Here is a 24,918-nt window from a genome sequence, read left to right as displayed (position 1 = left end):
ACCATACCTTGCTATTGTTGTTAAATGAGAAACTTCCTCATTGCATGGCCAAACTTTCTGGTTTGTCGTGAATAGAGTACTGTTGCTGCTTGACGCTTGACAGGGTTCGCAGTGTTTAGAAAACGATGGGGAAAATAGAATGGGCCATGTGGGCCAACGAACAAGCTCTCGCAGCGGGACTCAGTGAGTACATTTTTTGCCTTAATATTTTACATTTTATTTTATTATAGTAAATTATTATTGTGAACCAGTAGTGATGCTAATAGTGATTGGCAGACATGTCTCCATGACCAAGTGGTCAAGCCTTTAAAGCCGTTTTTTTTGTAATTAGAGTATTGCATTTTTAGAAGATTCGATACAATGTCCAATGTTTCACTTTTGAATTGATACGAGTGGGTTTGTTTCAGATTAATCAAATAATTGTTTCTTCCTGTTTCCTTGTTTCAGTTCTACTTACCGGTGGTATAGTGGGGGTGGGCGGAATGTTTAGAGGATGGGAGTTTGCTGCCTATTCAATGTATCCTTTGATAGACCTAACGAATGTACCCTTTATAAGTTGTAACGAATATTTTTTTCTAAACATTTTTCTGTGTTTCGCAAGGCAAGGAATCAGAGCATATCCGCCTATCCCATTAAGAATTGTGTAGGAGATAAAAGGCCGACCGAAATATTGATTGCCAAAAAACGACCTAGGTTAGAAGTTGAAGAACTATTTCCTATGCACTAAGATGACCCTATCCTGAGATAATAATCTAAATGACTAGAGTACCAGATGGGACTAGGCATTTTAGACGTAGGAATAAAAAGGTATATAAGCTAATAATAATAATATTAAATAAATAATACTACATAGATCCAGGAATATAACGTATGCATATATATGATCTACAACCAGAATGGTAATAACCTTGACAGACAGTCAGAGCTGCAGGGGTGTTTGTATGCCTGCTAGAATACCCAAGAGGCAAAAAGAACAAAGGCACTAGTGTGGAGCGAACGTAAGTGGTGCTGTCTATTTATATTCACAATTAATTTAATATGGTAAGTGAGCAATTTAAATAATGATTCAAGGACTCGTATATGTATATGTGTACTTTTTGTCTTCCAGGGGTCAGTACTGCTTTACAGTATGTGTGAAAGCGTTTGGTCCACTGACAAGGAACTACTATGTCAGAGCGTTCATACATGCAGCGTGAGTTCCACTATTTGTTTCACGGGGTTTCCCTGTGTTTCTGTTCACCTCCAGATGTGCCCGAGCCGCCACCCTAAGTGCGAATATCTTTAGGCTTGTAGGCTTTTTTCTTTTGTCGCCGTCGTGCTGCCATACCTTGGTTTCACTCGCAAGTATTTGAATATGAACTAACATAGATTATGGGTTTGCTAAGGATAATTATTAGTGAATTGGGTGTTGCTCAAGTGGTAGAGCTGGTTGTCTGGTTTGATCCCCGGCTCCTCCCTAGATAAATGTTGAGGAGTCCCAGGGAAGGGCCCTTACCCTGAGGGCCGGAGCGCCCAGAGGGGCCACAGGTTAGGTGCAGTCCACTGACAGTGCTCGATGGTAGTCGACTGTCTCTCTGTCTTCTCCTCTGATCTCTCTGTCTATCCTCCTCTCTGTTTTAGAATAGCTGTGCCGGCGGGATTCATGCTCGCTACCGTCCTTGGCTGTGTGTGTCTGGGGATCGCCAGTCTGATCTACCTGGGGGTACGTACACCTGGGTGATAATCTACTTTAAACACACACCTTCTCGAATCGGGAAATGGGATGGGTCAACCGTATGTCAGCTGTTTCGTAAGACCGGGCATGAAGTAAACAGTGACCAACAAGGAAATGGAAACGAGGAAATGGTAAAGAGGACTTTGTAATCTTTCAGTGGAAATGATTGAGACATTGGTCAGGTGTTGGTAAACTACACCGACATGGGTATGAAGGTGTATTGTGCTATTGTTGGATTATAAACCAACCAAAAAGATAATTTGGAAAGTAATTAAGATTGTCATGTTTTTAGAAAGCCTGGGATTATGGTGGTAGAATTCGTATTCAATATGAGGTTAATTGAATGTCATTCAGTGAGACCCGCCAACACAAGCACTAACTTGTGAGCCGCGTTTTTCGTACTCCAGGCTGCCATAAGCGGGGAAAAATGGGAGCCCATTCTGCCCCGGACGGAGACTCGGAAGGCAGTCGGAGAAAGCATCAAGCAGCCCCCTCAGAACCCCCCTCCGAGACCACCAGCAGAGATGCGCAGGAAACGGGCTGAGGACCTGGAGGGAGCGGCCTATGATAACCCCATCAAAGTGTCCACCAATGATGAATGAAAAGCTTTCCATCCGTCTCTTCCTCTGGCCTCCCCCCCCCTCCCCCAGAGCGTCCATGTGCTGTACACCACCACAACGACGGGTCTACTGTCTATTCCTTCTGGGATCGGAACTCTAACCGGGATCGTTGCTTTAATGAGGGAATGTGTTGGGATGAGGAATATTTACCCTTCAGCTGTTTAATTTTTGAGGAACTATTTACCTACTCTTGTACAGTTGAAATTTTATAGTTTGGTTATATTTTATATTTCCGGAAGCTAGAAAATCAAAATGTGGTTACCGACACCACATGAATACGTATTTGTAAAGAGGGTTTAAATGAGGGATGTATCTTTGTGGACATGGATAGGACCTTATCTTACAGGTAGATCAGATCAGGTGAACTGAATGTTACTGCCTGTTGCTTCATTATTTGCTGCTGTTTGTGGTTAATTGGGTAAGAAGAGACATGGGGAAATTATGTCTTTCGCACTAGCTGTGGTAATTTGAATGAAGCACTTTCAAGGGTTAAGTTTGATCGCTTTCAATTGCATTTTCTGTGCTTTTTACGTTGCACAATCATACAGAACAAATAGGAGTTGGTGGTATCAGCTATATTCTGAATAATTTATTTAGGTTAAATAAACCTCTGTAATGTACCCTCCACACCTTAAAATGATTACTATCTATAATGGGTAGTAATGATAGTTATTATGCCAAAGAGTACTTGAGTTCTAAATATATAAACTGTAGAGAAATTCCAAGGTACATTTAATCTTCTTAAGTTAATAACGTTATACCCCTTCTTGCTTAGCCCAGACCCATGCACTATTAAATAACGTCTCACATGAAGGTGAGACATATTGTTACTATGAATTATGGCACAAAATAAAGATGTTATAATGCATATAAGGGATGAAGATTTGGAATTACTTGAAAGTTGTAATACTTGTTATCCCGATTATAAACATGATAAACTATATCTAGCGTGGTTGTCAATCTCAAGAACGGACTGATGAAATCTTGACCTTTTGAAATATCCTGTTGCTTCCTGAAGAGACGACCTTTGTCTTGATTTCCTCATATCCGTATAATTATACAAGCAATTGTTACAGCAGATGACTTTTAACTATTGTAGTTTTGATGACTCTAATTGGCAGAAATCAATTTTTTCTTTCTATCGTACATTTTTATTATATTTTATGATAGTACATTTTTCAACAACTTAATTATATGTTGAGCTGTATGTTATGTTACTAAATGTTGTATATCCATCTATCTATCTCTGTCTTTCTGTCGAAAATAACATATATGAGAGTGAGACGTATATATGAGAGTTTTCACTCATGTTTACATTACAGGACATGCAGTATGCATGTGCCTTTTGTACAGTAGTACCTGTGTTATACCCTTTGAGGACGCTGTTCCTCAACGAACCAAGAGATAGAAAAATAACAAAAACATGATCTGTAGAAGAAGCGCTCTGCACCAATTAGAATCACTTATGTTATGTCAACATTCAGGCGCAGCCGAACGTCATCAAGGTGCAGACAGTGGCCAGAAAGCCCTGGATCCACCAAGTTCCCATCAAAATAAAAGCCTAAAATTACACTATCGTTTTTTATTATTTTTTGCTTGAGCTTCTGAATTACAGAACTAAATCGTAGAAAATAGGAACCCAAATGTGTTACACATTTATGTAAGCCCATGTGAAAATCTATTGTAAATTCCCAAAATGCTAAATTCCCAATACACAAATTATACACACAATGTATTTACCTACTTAGAAAGGTGACAGGTTGGGTTTTAGTGGCGTAAGGTACCGGGGATTCTGTCCCGCGTTTCACCGGATGAGCGGTGCTTACTGCGTGTGACTTGACGTCGGCGGCAGCCACTAATCTGCTGACTGTGCTGGGTACGTACCTGCTAGCTTCCCACCCAGGCAACAAGTAGCCTAACCCTAGCCCCATGTCCGGGCAAGAAGAAGGATAAGAAGAATAATGTCAAGCCGGGCTTTGCGGAGGTTAAAAGGGAAGCAGCGGGGCCAAGAGGCTCTGGACCTGGGGGATCTGGGTGAAGAGCTTGGCCAGGCTGCCGAGGATGAAGAACCACTGGAGGATGTTGGTCCCCCGTCAAAAAATAGTGTCAATCGCAAGGCAAAGAAGAACAAGACTCAGAAGAATCTGAGTAACATTTATGAATTGGTAAGGTTTATATTTGTCAAGATACGTGGACGTTTTGCACGACATGTCAACCTGTCAGCTAAACAATACGCTGAAGTTCTCTATCTGATGGCTACTGTTAGCTCAAAGCAATGGTGGTGTTTATAATTGAATGACCAACTTCAAATAAACACATGAGAATAATTGGATTCACAATGTATTTTTAGTTCATATGACCTTTCTGACTTGACTTGAACATCGACTGCCCCTTCCACTGTCCGATAAACGTGTGGTTGAACATTCGATTCGACCTGACAGATATGTGATGCGGAGAAGTCCTCGCTAGAGGACGATGCTGAGAAAGCAGAAGACACCGACGAGACGCATGATGACAAAGACACTGAACACATTGATGATCAGCCGCAGGACCAAAACTCTGCCAATGTAAGTATCGACAAGGCGGGATCTCTCCTGCGGCTCGTTTGACTAGACAGTGATGTTGATGATAATGACATGTTCTCTCTTCACCAGTCTCTGAGTGGAGCTAGAGTAAAGAAGAAGAAAAAGAAGAAAAATAAAAAGGGTGCAACGTCAGGTACACAGGTAGAGTCCAAATTCCCTCTTTGTTTCGTCAAACTGAAAATGTCAAGCAGTTATTTTTTTTGAGGCAGTAAAACAATTAATATTTCCTGTTATATCAATATTTAGCTTTCCTAGAAACATGTATCTCATCATACTCCACGGATTACCTGGCTTACTACAACAACTACTACAGTTAGCTTTGCTCTGTTTAAAGGAGGATGTTGCAGACGATGACATCGATGCACTGCTGAAGACCATAGAGGACACCAACGGCCAGACCCTGCAGAGTGAGCATTCAGGAGGCTCAGATGGAAGGTCCCCCATATATGTAGAGCACAGGTAAGGAGAGACATGGCTGGAGATGTTTTATGGTCCCACTTCTGCCTCATCAAATAATGAAAGACTAGTACTATTACTACTGTGCATTATAAAATGGTTGTTTATTCATCAGGAATCTGAATCCAGAAACGGAGCTGAAGAGATACTTTGGGGCGCGAGCAGTTCTCGGAGATCAACGGTATTCGCCTCTTCCTTAAATAAGGGTTTTCTTTAAAGTGGCGTGTGTGTGTGTGTGTGTGTGTGTGTGTGTGTGTGTGTGTGTGTGTGTGTGTGTGTGTGTGTGTGTGTGTGTGTGTGTGTGTGTGTGTGTGTGTGTGTGTGTGTGTGTGTGTGTATACATATATATAAATATTAGGGCCCGACCGATTCATCGGCCTGCCGATTTAATCGGCCGATTATAGCCTTTTTGAAAATAATCAACATCTGCCAAAAAGAGGCCGATTACAACCGATTTTTTTAAATTTTTAAAAAAAATTTATTAGAAATGTTATTGCGCTTAGTATCCTGCAGATTGCGCTCCTACTCGCCTTGCTAACTAACAACTTTAGCTGGAGTAAAAAAGAGGAGATTGAATTTTACCGTACAACATGAAAGCACGCTCGCTCAGGCAGCTGCGCGCTCACCTCACCAATGTACACAAGACGCGTTGTTTGAGCATTTTGTGCCTGTTTTTCTTTAGTCCCAGGCCATGTTAATTTGTTATACTGTAGACTCTAACGGTGAGACCATACTGCTCAGCACGCACGTGTTAGTCACTGCTGACGAGCGCAGCACATTGGGAGTTAGTTATTTATTTTACATTTTACATTACATTCATTTTTGACTGTAAATGTATTGTAAAACACTCAAAGGTTCTGCATTCAATTCACATATTCGTCAAAAGTGTTTAAAGTATATTTAAGGTATCAAAAACTATGTTTTATTTATATCGGTCGGGCCCTAATAAATATATGCATACATACACAAATGCATATATATGTGTGTGTGTGTGTACATACGTAAGTACGTGTGTATGTATATACATAAATCTTTTTGCAATTAAGTCTGTGTGTCTGTGTGTGTGTACACGTGTGTGTGTGTATATATATATATATATATATATATATATATATATATATATATATATATATATATTTTTTTTTCTATTTTCTTTATTGATCGTTTGTGTATTGCAGGCCTCGACAGAGACAGAGGCAGTACCACCGCACCACCTGGATGACTGTTCCTAAAGAACCATGGCCTCGCTTCAGTCGCCCAGGTAACTCCTGCTTTCCTTGTAGTCATACTGCCCGTTTTGATGGGGGGGCAACTAGCATGTGAGTGGTTGATGGCATATAATTTTTTCTCTATTGCTGCAAGGAAAGTTTAATCAAAATGATGCTAATTGATTTCCTATTACACAAGCCAATGTTATGTTGGCAAAAATCCCTCTGGGTATAACGCATGTGACATCCGAAAAATATGGACTTCTTTCATTGCTTATTTGGCGATGGATATGTAGACAAAATTATTCAAGAACACTTCTGAGAAATCAAAGAAAGGCTGTGGATGGGGTCAAGTCTAGTGCCAGGGAAATATGTATTATTTGTCCCATGATATTTTACTATATGAGATAGCTAATGTGGCACAATCAAATTGATCAAATTCTGCAAAGTTCTGCACTTTGATACAAACTCAAAGACACTTTTGATACTTGGTTCTGCTTAGGATCAATGTTATCTGTCCAGAAGGTGGTTAAAAGATAATGTAACTCACAGCAATATGGAATTTTTTGAAAGATTACCCTTTTTCTAACCCTATTCATTTGAAATAATTTTCCAAGAATTGCTGCATATAATCTATTTAAGCTAACATTCCAGCTGAATGTTGAATAATGTCCTCCCTTTCGATTGGCTGAAAGGTCTAGAGGAGCAGTGTACATTGCTTTCTTGATGATTTATCACATGGGGATATGTTAATTTTTAGAAGGAAAGAGATTTCATACCATTGGCTATGAAGTTATGTTTTCAAATCATGTGCATAACATTCAGTAAAAGTATTAGATCGGGATGAGCTTGATGCTATCCAATGTATACTAATGATTGTGTGCATTGCATCCCTAAAGCCCAGTTCAGACCAAAGATTCACCTTGCAACGGCTTGCAACGAGACGGTTTTAGAACGTTGCAGGGGCGGTGTGAACGGGTCCTTGCAAGGAGTCGCAAGGAGTCGCCAGAGATTGAACATGTCAAATCGCAAGGTCCAGTTTTAGAACGCGGCGATTTAACTATTTCTCTTCAGCCAATCACAGCACAGAACAACTTGTACGTCACGGCCTTACTCCGTCCCGGTACCGTACTGTCCACTCCAGCATAAAAATATCCGATTGAAATATCCGATATCCGGAGAATGACAAAACACAGTAACTCTAGCCTACTCTCAAGCAAAATAAAAATAAAACTAATTGCAAACCTAACTAATTGCAAACCTAACTAATCGCAAACCTAACTAATCCAACCTAACCTACGCAAATGATGCTGTTGCGGCTCTCAGCTGTGCCAGAGCGTTCACAGTTGCTAGGGAAACCACCTAGCGTCGCAGCCGGTTGCAGCGCGTTGCAGCCAGTGTGAACGGCCCAGTTTTAGAACGTCGCAGCCCGTCTCGTCGCAAGGAGTCGCAAGGAGTTGCGAGTTGCAAGCCGTTGCAAGGTGAATCTTTGGTCTGAACTGGGCTTTAGAAACCTAAATATCTTATTTATTTTACTTGTGGAATTATCTAAGGAGAAAGGGAAGGGATCATATTTCCTGCATTTGGCCCTTTACTACATTAATTTGATTTAATGTGATCGGTCTGCAGGAATTTCCATGTCCCTTGTCCAATCAAAGGAGGGCCTTCATTACTTTACCTTTGAGCACAGCCGGGACTACCAGCAAGTACAGTTCAAGTTCATGGATGCTGTTGACTCCATGAATAACAACAACATTTTGGTAAGAGTTTCACAACTAAAATATCTTCAAATATACTTGATTAGAAAGTATGTTTTATATTCTCTCTCTCTCTCTCTCTCTCTCTCTCTCTCTCTCTCTCTCTCTCTCTCTCTCTCTCTCTCTCTCTCTCTCTCTCTCTCTCTCCAGACCCTGCTTCTCACAAACCCCTATCACATCGACTCCCTGCTGCAGCTTTCGGATGTGTGTCGAATACATGAGGATCCAGAAATGGCCAGGGAACTTATTGGTGAGCCTTTTGTGTTGGGCCATTTGTGTTTCATTAAAATATTGTCCAAATTGAATGATGCCATCCAATAGCAGTGTTTCCCCTAGAATTTTTTTTAGGCCCGGTGGTAAGAGCTGATAGTGTGATTTTTTTATACATTTTTCACGGGATGCCAGAGTATTTGTTGGTTATTTCCATGTAAAACATTTGCTTAGCCATCACAAGTTGATAATGATTCAATAAACACGTTATTAACAATAAACTAATTTTATTTACAATACAATTTTTGGTGGTGCTGTCACACTAAATTTGTACCGGGCGCGTCATCCATATGTAATCCATTCCAAACCTGCCTGCAACAGATGATCGCGTTGTCCGTTGCCGGGCAGGTTTCAAAAAACATTCGCGCTCATGTTGCCAAAGACGAAATAACATAATACAGAAAACGGATCGCTAGATAACACTTGTTTTTACTTTATATTTGTATTGTATTTCATTGTTTAATCAAATTTAGCAAGTAAATTGAGTGTTTAAAGCAGGTCAAGGACGAAATAGCACAATACAGATAACGGATCGCTAGATAGAAGGTTCGCAAATGTTCGTGAACCTTTCACGTCATTCGAAAGGTTCTAATCATCTGATCATCTGTTGCCGGGCAGGTTTGGAATGGATTACGTATTGATGACGCGCCCGGTACAAATTTGTCAGCCGGTACAAATTTAGTGTGACAGTGCCATGCTAATGATGATATTAATGGTGTCAGATTGTCCGTTATGATGGGGCATAATCTGCGCACGCGCGACACCGCATTATTATTATTTTTTTCATTTTTTCATTTTTTTTTTTTTCATTTTTTTTTTTTTTTTTCATTTTCTTTATTTTTTCATTTTTTTTTTTTGGGCTGTTGTTGGCCTGGCGGGGGCGCTCGTTGGCCTGGCGGCCCGCCAGGCCTGAACAATGGTAGGGGAAACACTGAATAGTGTCCAAAATATATATATATTTATTTATTTTAGAAGGTTTCCAACTGGATACCAGTCCATCAGAAGGCAGATTTTGGCATTGTGCGTGGGCAGTAGCTTGGAAATTCTGTGGTTGTTAGCTCGCTTGTCGTATAAAGTCACCCTTTCAAGGATTAAAAGGCATAAATACAAACTCAAAGATGGGAGTGGTCCACAAAAAGACAAAAGATTGATTGAGCTGCGCAAATACTATTCAATAATCATTGGAACTAGTCAACTATTCTTCAGAGATCACAATGACCCATCCCTACTGTGTATAAACCCCTTTCATTTACAGATTTTAATCACATTAAGCTCAAGGCATTGATCCACAAACATGTGACTTGGCTTCCCACTTAACTAAATACAATAATTTGTCGCTTCACTTCCTGGTCCCTGCTTATCTAATAGACCTTTTCTTGATCAAGAGTCAGTTAAGGACAACGTGGCCATGTGGCGTTGTTTACCCTCACCACAGGGGCATTAAGGTTGAAAGGGCTACCAGATGGTAGCAGTAGTGAGAGTCTCTTAAGAAAAAGCAATCAATGCCTGATATAGATGGATGTTTTAAATGAGAAAGATGAACGTCCCTTCTAGCTTACCCTCTGGTGTCATTTAATTATAATTTTTATGACAGTGGTTTTCAGATTCAACTAATTGTATTATGCTGCCGTTATTTTACATAAAATATATAAAAACGACTGGAAAATATTCCAAGTACTCCCCTTCAATCCTCCAAAACACCGCTAGGGGAACTAGTACCCCCTTTTGAGGGAACCCCATCCTACCCAGGTCCCGGTCCCACATGTTGCACTGTGTGTTGGTTCCCTTGCAGAGAGGGCCTTGTACAGCTTTGAATGTTCCTTCCACCCGCTGTTCAGCCTGACCTCAGGGACCTGCAGGCTCGACTTCCTCAGGCCGGAGAACAGGTAGGTCTGCCTCACTCCTCATTCAGCCTCATTCCACCTCACACCTCACTCCACCTCACACCTCACTCCACCTCACTCCACCTCACACCTCACTCCACCTCACTCCACCTCAGTCCACCAAATTCCACCTCAGTCCACCTCATTCCACCTCCCTCTGCCTCACTCTGCCTCACTCCACCTCACTCCGCCTCACTCCGCCTCACTCCGCCCATCCACTTCTGTTGGTTGTTATTCTGGAGAGATGTACATGTTTTTCTCATAGCATGTTGTGTTTTGTGTTGTGTGTTGACAGGGCGTTTTATTTGGCCCTTTATAAGCACATGATGTTCTTGGAGAACCGGGGATGCCCACGGACCGCACTGGAGTACTGCAAGCTCATCCTGAGGTAAGCGGCTCACGGCAAAGGGACGCTCACGGTCAACAAACTACCAAAATAAAAGTCACACAATGAAAGGATGAGGTCATCCTTTCATTGTGTGACTTTTATTTTGGTAGTTTGTTGTCCTCACATTCAGAGGACAACAAGGCCCCTTGGATGAAGATAAGCAACCTACCAAAATAAAAGTCATACTTAAAGTCATACAAAAAGAAGGGGGCCTTATGTTGAAGCCCTGCTTTGTAGCGAGTATTTTAACTCGCAGAAAAGCCACCTGCTGTAGTAAATGCAGTAGTAAACAAGCTGATTAAAGTAAAATTAAGGTTGTTTTTTTAATTAACATAAATCACTGACCAGTTCTAATGCTAATGACTATAGAATGAAAAGTGATTGACCATTTTCTAGCCTGCAAAAAAACACTGTTTATATATATTTACAGAGTGACCATTGTTACTTTCAAAGATAAAAATATCCAACCAGTGTTTAATGCTTTCTCAAAACACAACGCTTAATCAAACTAACTAGCCCCACAACGTTGTTTTCCCCTGTAAGGACAAACAAGTCCCCCAGTCATGGCAACATATGTAGTCCATCAAGTGGACGTCGTATCGTAAAAACGTCATTTAATACGACAAAGACGGCACTGATATAGGTCAGCACACCAGAAGCGCCCCATCACAGGGCTGTAATGTCATCAGAGATCGTAAATCTAAGGTCTTGTGGACCTAATAGGGGCCATGTACGTCCGTCCTATATGTAAGGCTCGCAGCGTACCTATCTGATCAGCGATCACGCTGTACAGCATCTGCTGTATGTACCATACACTGTCTTAAGTGTATGCTATCTATCTAAGCAGCGATCACGCTCTACGTTATCTGATGATGATGATGAGAGAGCATGTCATCATCATACCATACACTGACTTCCTCATGTAGGGACAGCTGGGTTCTGGTGCTCTCGCTAAGTAAGACCGCTGTCTCCTTACTGAGAGTATCTGTGTAAATCACAGAGGCAAGACACCTCTACAAATTTAAATTTGAGGCATTTGGTATTTCGCTTGTTTTTTACCGTTTTGGTCATCACAAAGTGTAATAATCAATAATGTAAATGGTAATTTAACTGCATTTGTATAGCGCTTTTCTAACCAGGGGCCACTCAAAGCACGTTACAATATTGCCTAACATTCACGCTCAGGGTCACATCGACACTCGGCTAGGAGTGTCCGGGGATCGAACTAGCAACCTTCCGGTCACCAGCCAACCCGCTTTACCTCCTTAGCCACATGCCGCCCCATACAACAACACAATTTATTATTATTATAAGTCTTGAATCCCCTGCGGCACTATACGCATACAAGTCTCAGAGGTCAAGGATGGGGGTCACATAATATTGGATGGTTGTTGCACCCACATTCTTCTCATTGGTGGAACGTGTTCACCTGAACCTTGGTTTGCTCCTCTTTTCTTTCCTGTGTTCCGCCACCCAGCCTGGATCCAGAGTCCGACCCGTTCTGCATGCTGTTGCTCATCGACTTTTTGGCACTGCGCTCCAGGGAATATCATTCCATAATCCGATTGTATCAGGACTGGGAGGTGAGTTTCGTTGTAGTGGTTGTGGTTGTCTTCCCTGCTTTGTTTTGCACATCTACATCGGTGTGTGATTTTCCGATATATGTATGCATGTAATCGCCATGGAGAATTTTTTGTTACAATACTATTCAAGTTGGTTTTCAAACGTTTGCTTCTGAAGATCCTATTATGGGTGTCAATTATGTCACCCATTGCACTCCTAACCCCTCCCTAGAAGGATGGATTCCCCCTCTAGGTTTGTTGTCAAGGAGCAGGAACAAGTGACTTGCCTTGGCTATGTTTGTTTGCGTTCATGTGTATCATGTGTATCATCCGGTGAGAAACTTCAAAACAAAAAACCTTGTGTGTGTGTGTGTGTGTGTCTGTGTCCGTCCACGTGTGTGTCGCAGGAGCACAGGAACCTGTCCCAGCTGCCCAACTTTGCGTTCTCGGCGGCGCTGTGTCACTTCCACCTCAGCCAGGAGGACGAGACGAAGCAGGAGGAGAGGGAGAAGCACCGGCAGAGCGCCGACCGCCTCCTGCAGCACGCCCTCATCATGTTCCCCGGACGTGCGTTCCGAACACACACACTCTCTGGGGGACGGGGTCCCCTTGCAGTCCCTCTTGTGCCTGATGTGTTTGTATGACGGTATGAACGTGTGTGTGCTTTGGTTCCAGTGCTGACGCCGTTGTTGGACCTGTGCACCGTGCAGCCCGACGCGGCCGTCGCGGCACACGCCTTCTTCGGCCCTAAAAGCCAAATCGGGTAACGCACAACGAAAGAATCCTTACACAACATTATACAACGGCATTGACAACAATAACAAAGGACCACAACAACAACAACAAAGGGGACAACGATGACCTCGGCGGGGTCTGGTGCGCTACTTCAAATGGGAGGCGACCATGTCACATGTTACCCCCCCCCCCCCCCCCCGTCTGTCCACAGGCAGTCCCCGGCGCTGGCGGAGCTGACCAGTCTGTACGTGGGGAGGACCCACCTGCTGTGGAGGGAGGGCGGGGTGCTGCTCTGGCTGGAGGAATGTGTCAAGGAGGTGTTGCTCCGAGTCGATGCCAAAGACCCTCTGGTGGAGGACGGCCTGAACAAGTGAGCCACTGACCCCCCCCCCCCCTCCACCCCAATAAGTCTCCTTGACATTGGTTTTGGCGCTAGTTTCAAGTTGAATCCCGAACTCGTCCGAGTCACCCCGTCCGTTTCAGATGGCCAACAGTTGGGCCGGTGTGGAGCAGCCTTAAGCCTCACGCACCGTGTGAGCACTTTATGTGCAGTGCTCGATGTTCTAACACGTATTTACACACAGAGTTCTTCTCTGGCTGGTGTCATAAATATGTTTGTACAGCATGTACAGCATGACCTACATGGAACATCTCACACACAAGACTCATGTGCAGTCACCATGGGGTTCCCTCAAGGCATCCTATAGGTTTTATGTCCATGTCATGGATTTCTTTGTAATACAATAAGGGTTAGGGTGATATAAAGCTAGGATATGCATTTAGGGGAAAACCCAGGACGTACAACATACAATAAGTGCACACATTCAGTGCCATGACGTACAACATACAATAAGTACGTCAAGGGCTGATTTTGGTCCCACGTTCACGCAACGCAAAGGGGTTACAGACCATTTACGTCCTTGCGGGCCCTCCTGGCGTCTACCGCAAGTTCCTGATGTGCGACTCCCAAATATTGTAACCTTCTGTCGAGGCGACGCAGCAGCAATGGCTGTGATTGGTTCCCTTACGAAAACCCGATGCAGAACGAAAACAGGTTCACGTCTGCGCGGTCAATGCGTTGCATGAACGTGGATCCATAATCAGCCCTCAAGAAGGGGGTTCTTAGGTGTGTGTGGGGGGGGGGGGAGACTATGCAGGGTGTCTTTACTGGGTATTATTTGAATGAGATTCTTTGTAGCTTCATGTGACTTCGCTGGGCATCCGGCCAGTTGTATACAAACTCAACCGCAAGGCAACGGAAGTCTATTCTTGCCGTGAGCCGTCACACTATCTTCGAGCTTGGTGGGTTAGTTAGTTATTTAGTTGTATTAGTTGTCCACTTAGGGAGATTCCTTTTCACATTTTCCTTTTTGTCATTTCATATTCATAGTCATAGGCAAATAAAGAACATACAAAGACAAAAACACTTACAACACTTAACAAACACTTAATACATTTCACATAGATGACAACAGAGAGGAAAAACATGTATACATCCATTGACAGACAGGGGGGGGGGCATAGGCATATTTTCACACATAGTCATATATTGTTACATCACACTTTATTGTTCAAAGCAAAACAGTTCAGGCTTTTCACTTCTCAGTACTTATGAAAGACCTTCGTTGCGTGTGATAAAGCACAGCATCATTTGAAGATGAAAGGAGAAGTGCTGTGCGTCGCGTGTCTCCAGATATTCCGTGCCGCTGGTTTCTGAGTTTGAATCCCCCTTGTGTCTCAATTGATTCGTCTACCCTTCTCCTTGAGTTGAATATCAAAGGCATTGCACGGAAAATCCATTCAATCGTTTTTATTATCATTATTATCATTTCATTATTATTTAATAACGTATTTTAGAATCTTAATGACGAGAGGAGTCTAAATCTAAATAGTTTCCGTTATGTTCATAGCCTCGATATGTGTGACTAAATAGTGATGTATATATTGGCTTTGTTTCGCCAGGAGAAAGCAACGATACCAGAGTGCTCCACGGGCGATCCATCGCCATGTTCTGCTGTCTGAGATCAAGGAAGCCACCTCCTTCCTGCCTCTGGTGAGCGCTCCTGCCTCTGCTGCTGGTCACCGGGCCCACCGGTCGGACCCTGCAACCTCTGGGCAGGGAGTCGAACTCGCTGTCCTCATGGTCCACCACCGCGTTCAAACCTTCATTCCACCGCTCACACTAAAACACCACCAAAGGGGTTTTGATTGTTGGTGAAACCGCTCTCCTTGAATTCTTCTGTGGGTCTACAAAAAAAGTATTTTCATGGTTTTAATGCCTTAATGACTCAATTTATGACGCTGCTTATGACTGAGGTAGTGTTGTCCGGATTACATTGGTTCATTGGAGTCATTTAATGAGCTCACTCTGCTCTTGGCATGTCCTTTGTCCCACGGGTGCTCTTCAACAGTGTCTCTATGTTTTTACAACTACCCCTTTGAAGAGCGCCCATATATTTTTACAATGGCTTTATTGTTGTGTAGTAATGTGGTAGTGCAATCATGGCACTGGTATCATTAACCATCATTTGTGAGATAACGTGGAATGAAACTCCTAATCGATTCCATGCATTGTATCATGTGTTGAAGGAGGGGGAAGTATTATTCTTCTCGTCCTCCGACCAGCACCACTGATGCATTTCTCGTTGATATATACTCCCTATAAACTGTTCATATGTACCTGAAAACTACATAAAGCCACATTAGTGGTCAATGTTTTAAAAAGGGAGCCTTTGAATTTGTCTCAACCATAATATCAACATGTTTCCATGTCAGCATGTTCCATGCTGTCCAACATTGGTATGCATCGTGTGATCTGTCACTTTGGCCCGGTCCTATTAGATCCTGAGGGATGGATTCACATTTGCCTCAAGGTTGTCTCCCAAGGAGCATGGTACAGTAGGAGAGGGGCTCCTCACGCTTCTCCCCTTGTCCCTCAGGACGTGACCACGCAGCCTGGGATGGGCTTCGACCCTCTGCCTCCCCTGGACTCGGTCACCTCGTACACACGCCCGGAAAGGTAGGTCCTACAAAATATACATTTCATATATACAGTATATATATGTTTGTATATGTGTGTTTATATTAGTTACATCAATGTTTGACTTCTCTTTATTAATCCTGAAAAAGAAGAATACAATTGTAAGTGTGTCTAGTCCCTCTCTACAGTATTTTTTACTTTTTCTGTGTGTGTGTGTGTGTGTGTGTGTGTGTGTGTGTGTGTGTGTGTGTGTGTGTGTGTGTGTGTGTGTGTGTGTGTGTGTGTGTGTGTGTGTGTGTGTGTGTGTGTGTGTGTGTGTGTGTGTGTGCGTGCGTGCGTCTGCGTGTGTGGTCCATGCGGCTCCAGGCCTCAGGTGGGCGCTACAGACACGAGCACGCTGTCGCTCTTCTTCCGCTCTCTGCTGCCCAGCTTCAACCTCCAGGTGAGTGGCGGGGAGGGAGGGAGGGAGGGGGGGGGCGCATGGTGTGTAGAGATCCCAGGGGAAGGCTTTGAAGGTACTCCTCGCACAAAGCCAGCGCTGTGATCCCTGCGTCAAGTCATGTTGCGTTGTGACATTCTCCAGATTTTGTTTTTCTTCTCCTTTATCAAATGTTATCATTGATCGTCTGATGTATTTATTTCGGGTTAATTTGATGTAGACTGATACAGTGTACACAGACACACCGAGAACAGATGTCCAATGTAAGGATCATAGTGCTAATAGCGGATGCTAATTTGCAACAACCGTCCCTAGAAGGGGCTCTTGTGAAGAAAAAGAGATGCAATAAAGCGCCTAGTGAAGAAGATAAAGGAGATTACGTTTGCGAGGTTGCCGTGGATACACACAGGACTGAGATCGACCGCTTGATTTAGGGCAGATGTTTATCCGGTGGTTGTTGTGGTTAATCACAGAGGCTGTAGAACTGATTCGAGGTTGGATACGACATTCCGATTATTTACTTAATGAATAAGGGATAATGCTAATTAGGGCGTTGAGGCTTTTCTGTTTTGCCAAGAGATGTTTGCTCCGAATCCCCCTCGGTTTCCCCCAGGCGGCGTCAAAATGGTGAATAGCGGAGCTTTGAAGCAACGTGATCTCCTTATACATAGCCCAGGCAGACAATGATAACATTCATGGCCCATGAAGAAATTAATCTACAGTCTCAATTTTGATCAGGAAAAACAATAACCAACTGTAGGGAACAATAACCAACTGTAAAGCTCAAACTACCGAGAATGCAACAGCCTGGGTAAAATAAGGTTATTTTAAATCGTCAAGGGTCACACCTTTTCTCAGGTAGCCTTCTGATCACTGCTCTTATCTGGCGCTCTCTGTGGATTAAACGTGTACTGCTCTCTCTCGAATCGGACCAGCGTGTTCCTGAAGAAACAGAAAGGGCACCTCCTGGGCAACAAATGAATTTTCTTTGCAGTGTGCGCACCATTACCCCACGTCATTCCAACACTGCGTGTCACCTCCTATCCTGTCGAGGGGACCGGCTCCACAGAGCACAGGCACATATGGTGAAGTGCAAAGGACCTCTAAAGACGTCCAGCGCTCCATTCCCCTCTTTAATAGTTAAAGAAACCGATTACCGTACTCCACTTGTTGCTATGACAAAACTGTGAATGTGTGGTAGAAATATAACAAAAGCACAACACAAGCGAAGGAAAACATCACACATCAGCGTGACTGTTTAAATCTATGTTTAACTAGCAGCCGTTAGCATTATGACCTCGACTCATCCCGACACACAGAACCATGTGGGATACAGGCTTACTTTGGATCTGCCAGTGGCATAGCAAAGGGCCCAACAGAATGAAAATGCATAGGCTGGTTGTGTACTTGCCAGTGTTACTGACTGTCTTGTGCTCTAAATGTAGAGTTTTATTAAAGGTTACAAAAGTGTAGACTATCTTTATCTCAGAATCACGTTAAAACTCGGAGCATGCCTTACTTATTCATGTGATTCATTGCAAAGGCACCTGGCAAATCTGATGCAATAACAATTCCAGCTGTGCACTGATTCACTGAGCCAGCAAGGCCACTCATTGGTGCCCCACAATCCCAGAGCCAGTGTTCTTCTGGATGCCCAGTATGTAGGAGACCCACGGGCGGTCCATAATGCACCAGCGTTCTGACCGGCCTCTTCATTTCGTTATCCAATTATAGGGAGGAAGATGTAGCAAATAACTTTATGTAACGGAAGAGATGTCTTGATGTTTTTTCATCAGATACAATGATCCAATTCTCTGGGATTTTGAGTCCAAGCAAGTGAAATTAGGCGGCTGATATGATCCATGTTGTGAGAGTTTGATTCAACCCAAACACTAAGCAGCAGTGTTTCAGCCTTAAACGTTTCTCCCCCACGCCAATATGGCTCAGGAGAATTCGGTTAGATGGACAAATTGGTCATATTTTTGTTTTTGTATATCTGTATTGCATTTCTCACAAAAGAGTCATAAAATGACAGAATAACGATGGCGGTTGTATTCGAATGCATTCAAGCGTTGGTGTGTGTGTGTGTGTGTGTGTGTGTGTGTGTGTGTGTGTGCGCGCGACGTGTGTGCGTGTGTGCGTGCATGCATGTACATGTTCATGCATGTGATTGTGTGTGTGTGTGTGTGTGTGTGTGTGCATGTTCATCTGGAGCATGTGATCGTGTGTGTGTGTGTGTGCATGTTCATGGTCATGCATGTGATTATGCGTGCATGTTCATGCATGTAATGTTGTGTGATTGTGCGTGTGTGCGTGCGTGCGTGCGTGTGTGCGTGAGTAGGGTGGGCCCAGGCCCGAGGAGGAGCAGGAGGTGGCCCAGGCGGGCCGGGAGCTGTACCCAGAGGTGAACCGCCTCATGGTGGCCATGAGGGACGTGCTGGCCAACATCCAGTTCCAGGAGCCGCCCCGGGACGACCACCCCGACCGGGACGAGGAGGAGTGGAACTGACCTGCAATAAGGGGCGAGGAAGGAGGAGGGCACTACACCTGGATGAAGGGGAACCGATCAAGCTTTTATATAGAACAGACCTAATTATGAGCACCGCGATGGGGTGTTGTTTTGTTTTCCCTCTAATCATCACACGTATCAAAAAGCAAAATAAATAAAACTGCGCTCTCAACGTTCTCCGTGGTGGTTTTTGTTTTTCTGATGAATATGGGGTCTCGGTTGTGATGTGATTATTGTGTGATTATGTATTTTAGACCACTGTTTTGTTTTTTTTGGACTGTTTTACTAGCTGAAGCAATTTTCCAGGTCATGAGTGCTTTATGAAGCTTTCGGCTATAGTTCTGGTCTACGCGCCTTCATTCACGTCACAATCCAGAGTGATGCTGCCATGGGTTTACCAGCTCCTTATGTACACCTATGCTTTACGCATTTTACGCATCACAAAGAAAGCACACAGCTGGGTTTCCTTGTAAAGGCGTCCTACAGACTCCTCGAAAGCCACTCTCCCTGGCAACTCATTTTCAGTCAAGGTGAATTCCAAGTGCCTTTCAAGCGCAGTGACAACTGAGATGCTGACCAGCTGCAGACACGTCACGGGGACACGCACACAAAGACAAAAACACACAATCACTTGGTGTGGAAAGTGGTGGACATGAGGGTTAAGATGAAAAATACTTTTAAGAACAGGTCTTCAACATCTGTGATTTTAGGTTGATGGGGGTGGATCGGTATGAGGTCGCACAGTGTCAACAATACGTCAACATTCAGCACTATGTCAATCTAACAATAATAATAATAATAAATTAAATTGATATAGCGCTTAATATGGTACTCTAAGACGCTTTACATATTGCCCTATCAAAACTATGTAACAGACATTTAATAAGACAGACTAGGATAAAGAAAAACAGGTTAAACATGAAGAATAAGGTGGGAGTTAGGTGGGGAAGGCTAGTGTAAAAACGAAAAAGGTATGTTTTGAGGGCAGATTTGAAAGAAGAGAGGGTTGGAGAGACTTTGATGTGGGAGGGGAGTGAATTCCAAAGGGTGGGGGCAGCAGCTGAGAAGGCCCGATCACCCCAAGTCCGGCGCTCAGTCCGTGGAACTTGTAGCAGGTTTGCAGAGATGGACCTCCAGGAATCGGGAGGGGGCGTGGTGATGGAGGAGGTCAGCAAGGTAGTGGGGGGCTAGGCTGTTGAGGGCCTTGTAGGTGATGAGTAAGATTTTGAAGTTGATTCGTTTGATATGAAGCCAATGGAGTTCAGGGAGTACAGGTGTGATGTGTTCTCAATGCCAATATCACATCTGCTGTTGAAAGCTCAAATGCATGTCGTTCAGCCCAGATAACATAAGACATATCACTGCCCTAGAATAGAGACAACCGGAGGAACAACGCCTCAAAGTAACCCAGAGGCAGCAGCAGCACTCTGAGGTACATGTTAACTGGGGGCCCCGCCTCTGGGGGACCGGCCTCTGAAGGACCGCCCTCTTGGGGACCGCCCTCTGGGGGGCCGGCCTCTGAGGGACCAGCCTCTGGGGGACCGCCCTCTGGGGGACCGCCTCTGAAGGACCGCCTTTCGGGGACCGGCCTCTGAAGGACCGGCCTCTGGGGGCCCGCCTCTTGGGGACCGCCCTCTGGGGGACCGCCTCTGGGGGCCCGCCTCTTGGGGACCACCCTCTGGGGGACCGCCTCTGAAGGCCCGCCTCTGAGGGACCAGCCTCTGGGGGACCGCCTCTGGGGGCCCGCCTCTGAGGGACCGGCCTCTGGGGGACCGCCTCTGGGGGCCCGCCTCTGAGGGACCGGCCTCTGGGGGCCCGCCTCTGAAGGACCGCCTCTGGGGGACCGCCTCTGAGGGACTGGCCTCTGGGGGCCCTTCTCTGGGGGACCGGCCTCTGGGGGCCCGCCTCTGGGGGACCGCCTCTGGGGGCCCGCCTCTGGGGGCCCGCCTCTGGGGGACCGCCTCTGGGGGACCGCCTCTGGGGGCCCGCCTCTGGGGGCCCGCCTCTGGGGGACCGCCTCTGAGGGACCGGCCTCTGGGGGACCGCCTCTGGGGGACCGCCTCTGGGGGCCCGCCTCTGGGGGACCGCCTCTTGGGGACCGCCTCTGGGGGACCGCCTCTTGGGGACCGCCTCTGAGGGACCGGCCTCTGGGGGACCGCCTCTGGGGGACCGCCTCTGGGGGACCGCCTCTGGGGGACCGCCTCTGGGAGATTGGGCCCGGCCTGGACCACGTTCATGCCACCTGAAAAAACTTGACCTAAACTCACTTCGGAATTGAAACACGAATCCTGATTCTTCTGACAAATGTACTTATTGTAAGTCGCTTTGGATAAAAGCGTCAGTTAAAAGTAAATGCAAATGTAAATGTTAAGTTATTCGACTGCAGTTTTATAGTGAAAGGCTTATTGGATGATGTGTAGCTTACCTGTCAGGCGGGGAGACTGCGGTACCTTTTCAGTGGTCTTATGATGTTCTTACTGAGTTTACATCTCTGTTTTGGTATTTCGCCTTCAAAACCGCCAAATGTATAATAACTTTATTCAGATAATATCTGATTCAATTCCTTTATATTAAGGCTATCACATGTTTGGTTTACTCTTTTAATTTGGTAATATGAATAACAAAGTCACAGGGTTCAAAATGCTGATGAGATAAGCAAAGCCACACACGCACACACACCCACACCCACACCCACACACACACACACACACACACACACACACACACACACACACACACACACACACACACACACACACACACACACACACACACACACACACACACACACACACACAACAAATAAATGAAAAAAGAACAAACGCACACGCCTATTCATTTCTTAGTCTCAGACAATCTTGCAAAAAAATTATAAATAGGCCTGAAAGCAAATGGCGCATTTCATAGACGTTTATCATAATTTGGGGGTGGGGAAAATATTGTATACATTTTATATTCAACCTATTATTTCACTTCATTAATCGAATTGCTATGCAGCCCTTGTCACGAACATGTCCCCCTCATTTTGGATTCTAAAGGGCTTAAGAAATGACATTGTGTCAATAATGATGCAACATTATATTGCTCTGTTAATTAATGGGAAAATGATCTAGCGAACTATGTCCTTTTTGAACAGTCTGGTTTCAGAATGCGTTGCGCCAAACCTTGCGTAAAACAATCGGTCACAATGCCTTGAGAGCGCAGACTATTCCAGATTAATCACCACACACACATTAAGCCTATCGGGCTACGGTTTCATGGTCTAAGTTTGATACGGAGACTCTGGGCTTCGTAAATTAATTACAATGTTTGCAGTAATCGGTCTGCAAAGCAATAAGTTGGCTGTGCGCTTGAGAGGAGGGGCCATATAAAGTACTAAAGCAGAAACTGCTACTTTGTCCGCTTTAGAACAAGTACATGGAAACGGACGCTTCCTTTGATACGAGACTATTCACACATCCCCACCTCAATGAAGAATACCCTCTAAAGGAGTTATGGGGTTGGATGGGATTTACCTTTTTTCCTAGTGGATGCACCCTGAGGGGACTTATTTGGCCACATTTTGGACTGACTATGTTCATGTTTTTAGTGTTAATTGATCTGCGAGAAGCTTGTTGACACCCCAGGAGCCCAAACTGCTCCTCAACCAACTCATATCAGGACTGATTCCTTCACCATATGAGACATCATGTATTTATTCTACACAGCCTATCTCTTTGCGGAGCCTTAAGGTACAGTGTGTTGCTTATATTCTATGTTCTCAGTTGAGTGTTCTATACGGAGCCATCCTCTAATTAACAAATTAGCCCGTGTGGCACAACTGATCGTGTACATTTGACCAGTTCAGAGGCGCACTATCTCGGACTGGAAAGAAAATAAGTTGTATCCAGTCAAAGAAAGCAGGCAGTCACCAACAAGATTTCGGAGACAATCATGGGCAACCATTCGCACAATCTCCTGACTCTGCACCACATTGAGCTGAGCCAGTCCACGTACATGGAGAACGGCAACTTCACCAACGCCACGGACGCGGAGTCCAACTCCCTGGGCTGCGTGCAGATCCGCATCCCCCAGGAACTGTTCCTCACCCTCGGGCTCATCAGCCTAGTCGAGAACATCCTGGTGGTGCTGGCCATCTTCAAGAACCGCAACCTGCACTCGCCCATGTACTACTTCATCTGCTGCCTCGCCGTGTCCGACATGCTCGTGAGCGTCAGCAACGTGGTGGAGACAATCTTCATGCTACTTAACGACCACGGGCTGCTGGACGTCCACCCGGGCATGCTGCGACACCTGGACAACGTCATCGACGTCATGATCTGCAGCTCGGTGGTGTCCTCGCTGTCGTTCCTGTGCGCCATCGCGGCGGACCGTTACATCACCATCTTCTACGCGCTGCGCTACCACAGCATCATGACCAGTCAGCGCGCGGTGGCCATCATCGTGCTGGTGTGGCTGGCCAGCATCACCTCGAGCATCCTCTTCATCGTGTACCACACGGACAACGCCGTGATCGTGTGCCTCATCACGTTCTTCTGCATCACCTTGGTGTTCACGGCGGGGCTCTACCTGCACATGTTCATCCTGGCCTACTTCCACTCGCGCCGCATCGTGACCTTCCACAAGAGTCGCCGGCAGGCCACGAGCATGAAGGGAGCGATCACGCTCACCATCCTGCTCGGGGTGTTTCTCCTGTGCTGGGGCCCTTTCTTCCTCCACCTCATCCTCATCCTAACCTGCCCCACGCGCCCCTTCTGCAATTGCTTCTTTAGAAATTTTAATCTTTTCCTCATTCTTATAATATGCAATTCTCTCATCGACCCCCTTATATACGCCTATCGGAGCCAAGAGCTTAGGAAAACGTTAAAAGAGCTGGTTCTCTGTTCTTGGTATTTTGGCGTGTAACAACATTTATTTGCATAAAGCACCATACTATTTCGAATCCCTTCTTTTGTAAACACTCGTATGAACACTGTTCAATGATCACCAGTTGAGGCAAAGCTGTCACTGCCATTTGCAAATTAATGCAAATGGCAGTGTAAATTAAACACCAACCTCTCCGTCTGTCTGTCTGTCTGTCTGTCTGTCTGTCTGTCTGTCTGTCTGTCTGTCTGTCTGTCTGTCTGTCTGTCTGTCTGTCTGTTAATCAATCTATCTATCCATCCATCCATCCCTATATATATGCATCTATCTAACCACTAAAAGAAAGATCTGTCTGTATAGAAATGTAGATCTACAGACAGATATATAGATAGATACATCTTTGTCTATCTTTCATTCTATCAGTCAATCTATCTATATATATATATATATATATATATATATATATATATATATATATATATATATATACATACATATATATATATATATATCAGAGTGTAAAACACTTGTAGAACTGCACAGCAATGATCGTTATTAGGTGGCAACTGTAATTTAATTCCAAAATGCGATTTAAGGATCAAATAATAAATGTGTACAATATAGAACGATGAACAAGACTGTTATTGTTCTCGTTTCACCGTCCCCAGCCAGTTTTCCATAAGCTGCTTTTTAAACCAAACAACGTTGACATGACTAACAGGAGCATATTGTTTTTGTTGTGACTCCCTGTAAAGTAGGCATATCTTCTGTACAGTAACTGTATATTTGAAGTACGCAGGAATGGTCTGATATTTATTGATGAGACAATATGACGAGCCTAATACTGTATGAATCACTGTTGTGTTTGCTGTTTGCTATAATATCAATGGAACAGTCTTATTTTGTGTCATGCTCAATGATTGGATGATCATATACAAGGATGGATTAG

The 24,918-nt window shown here is 44.5% G+C and overlaps 4 protein-coding genes across 5 annotated transcripts; 3 read left to right on the top strand and 1 right to left on the bottom strand.

The window, feature by feature from the left end:
* Positions 1–12: 12 nt before the first annotated feature.
* On the top strand, positions 13–3,300 carry cyba (cytochrome b-245, alpha polypeptide). The gene is made up of 6 exons (XM_030376218.1): positions 13–183; positions 448–517; positions 924–998; positions 1,109–1,192; positions 1,621–1,702; positions 2,122–3,300. Exons 1-6 carry the CDS (start codon positions 126–128, stop codon positions 2,314–2,316), a joined length of 564 nt encoding a protein of 187 aa, XP_030232078.1. The 5' UTR covers positions 13–125; the 3' UTR covers positions 2,317–3,300.
* Positions 3,301–3,561: 261 nt separating this feature from the next.
* tcf25 (TCF25 ribosome quality control complex subunit) lies at positions 3,562–19,282 on the top strand. 2 transcript variants are annotated; one of them, XM_030376216.1, is made up of 18 exons: positions 3,562–4,499; positions 4,776–4,901; positions 4,989–5,060; positions 5,257–5,378; positions 5,491–5,556; positions 6,554–6,636; positions 8,213–8,343; positions 8,491–8,590; positions 10,403–10,496; positions 10,789–10,881; positions 12,359–12,464; positions 12,851–13,010; positions 13,119–13,206; positions 13,390–13,548; positions 15,141–15,231; positions 16,118–16,197; positions 16,525–16,600; positions 18,939–19,282. In XM_030376216.1, the coding sequence occupies exons 1-18, from the start codon at positions 4,296–4,298 to the stop codon at positions 19,104–19,106; spliced, it is 2,019 nt and encodes a 672-aa protein (XP_030232076.1). In that variant the 5' UTR covers positions 3,562–4,295; the 3' UTR covers positions 19,107–19,282. The 2 variants fall into 2 exon arrangements, with proteins under 2 accessions (XP_030232076.1, XP_030232075.1); XM_030376215.1 differs by having other exon boundaries at positions 5,254–5,378.
* Positions 19,283–20,545: 1,263 nt separating this feature from the next.
* LOC115558946 (proline-rich proteoglycan 2-like) lies at positions 20,546–21,343 on the bottom strand. The gene has a single exon (XM_030377495.1). It carries the CDS (start codon positions 21,341–21,343, stop codon positions 20,546–20,548), a length of 798 nt encoding a protein of 265 aa, XP_030233355.1.
* A 1,116-nt stretch (positions 21,344–22,459) lies between these two features.
* mc1r (melanocortin 1 receptor) lies at positions 22,460–24,383 on the top strand. The gene has a single exon (XM_030376063.1). The coding sequence runs from the start codon at positions 23,040–23,042 to the stop codon at positions 24,009–24,011; it is 972 nt and encodes a 323-aa protein (XP_030231923.1). The 5' UTR covers positions 22,460–23,039; the 3' UTR covers positions 24,012–24,383.
* Positions 24,384–24,918: the final 535 nt, after the last annotated feature.

The sequence above is a fragment of the Gadus morhua genome, chromosome 14 (assembly GCF_902167405.1).
Source record: "Gadus morhua chromosome 14, gadMor3.0, whole genome shotgun sequence".
Taxonomy (NCBI): domain Eukaryota; kingdom Metazoa; phylum Chordata; class Actinopteri; order Gadiformes; family Gadidae; genus Gadus; species Gadus morhua.
The sequence above is the reverse complement of the archived record's forward strand: the minus strand, read 5'-3'. Positions and strand labels throughout refer to the sequence as shown.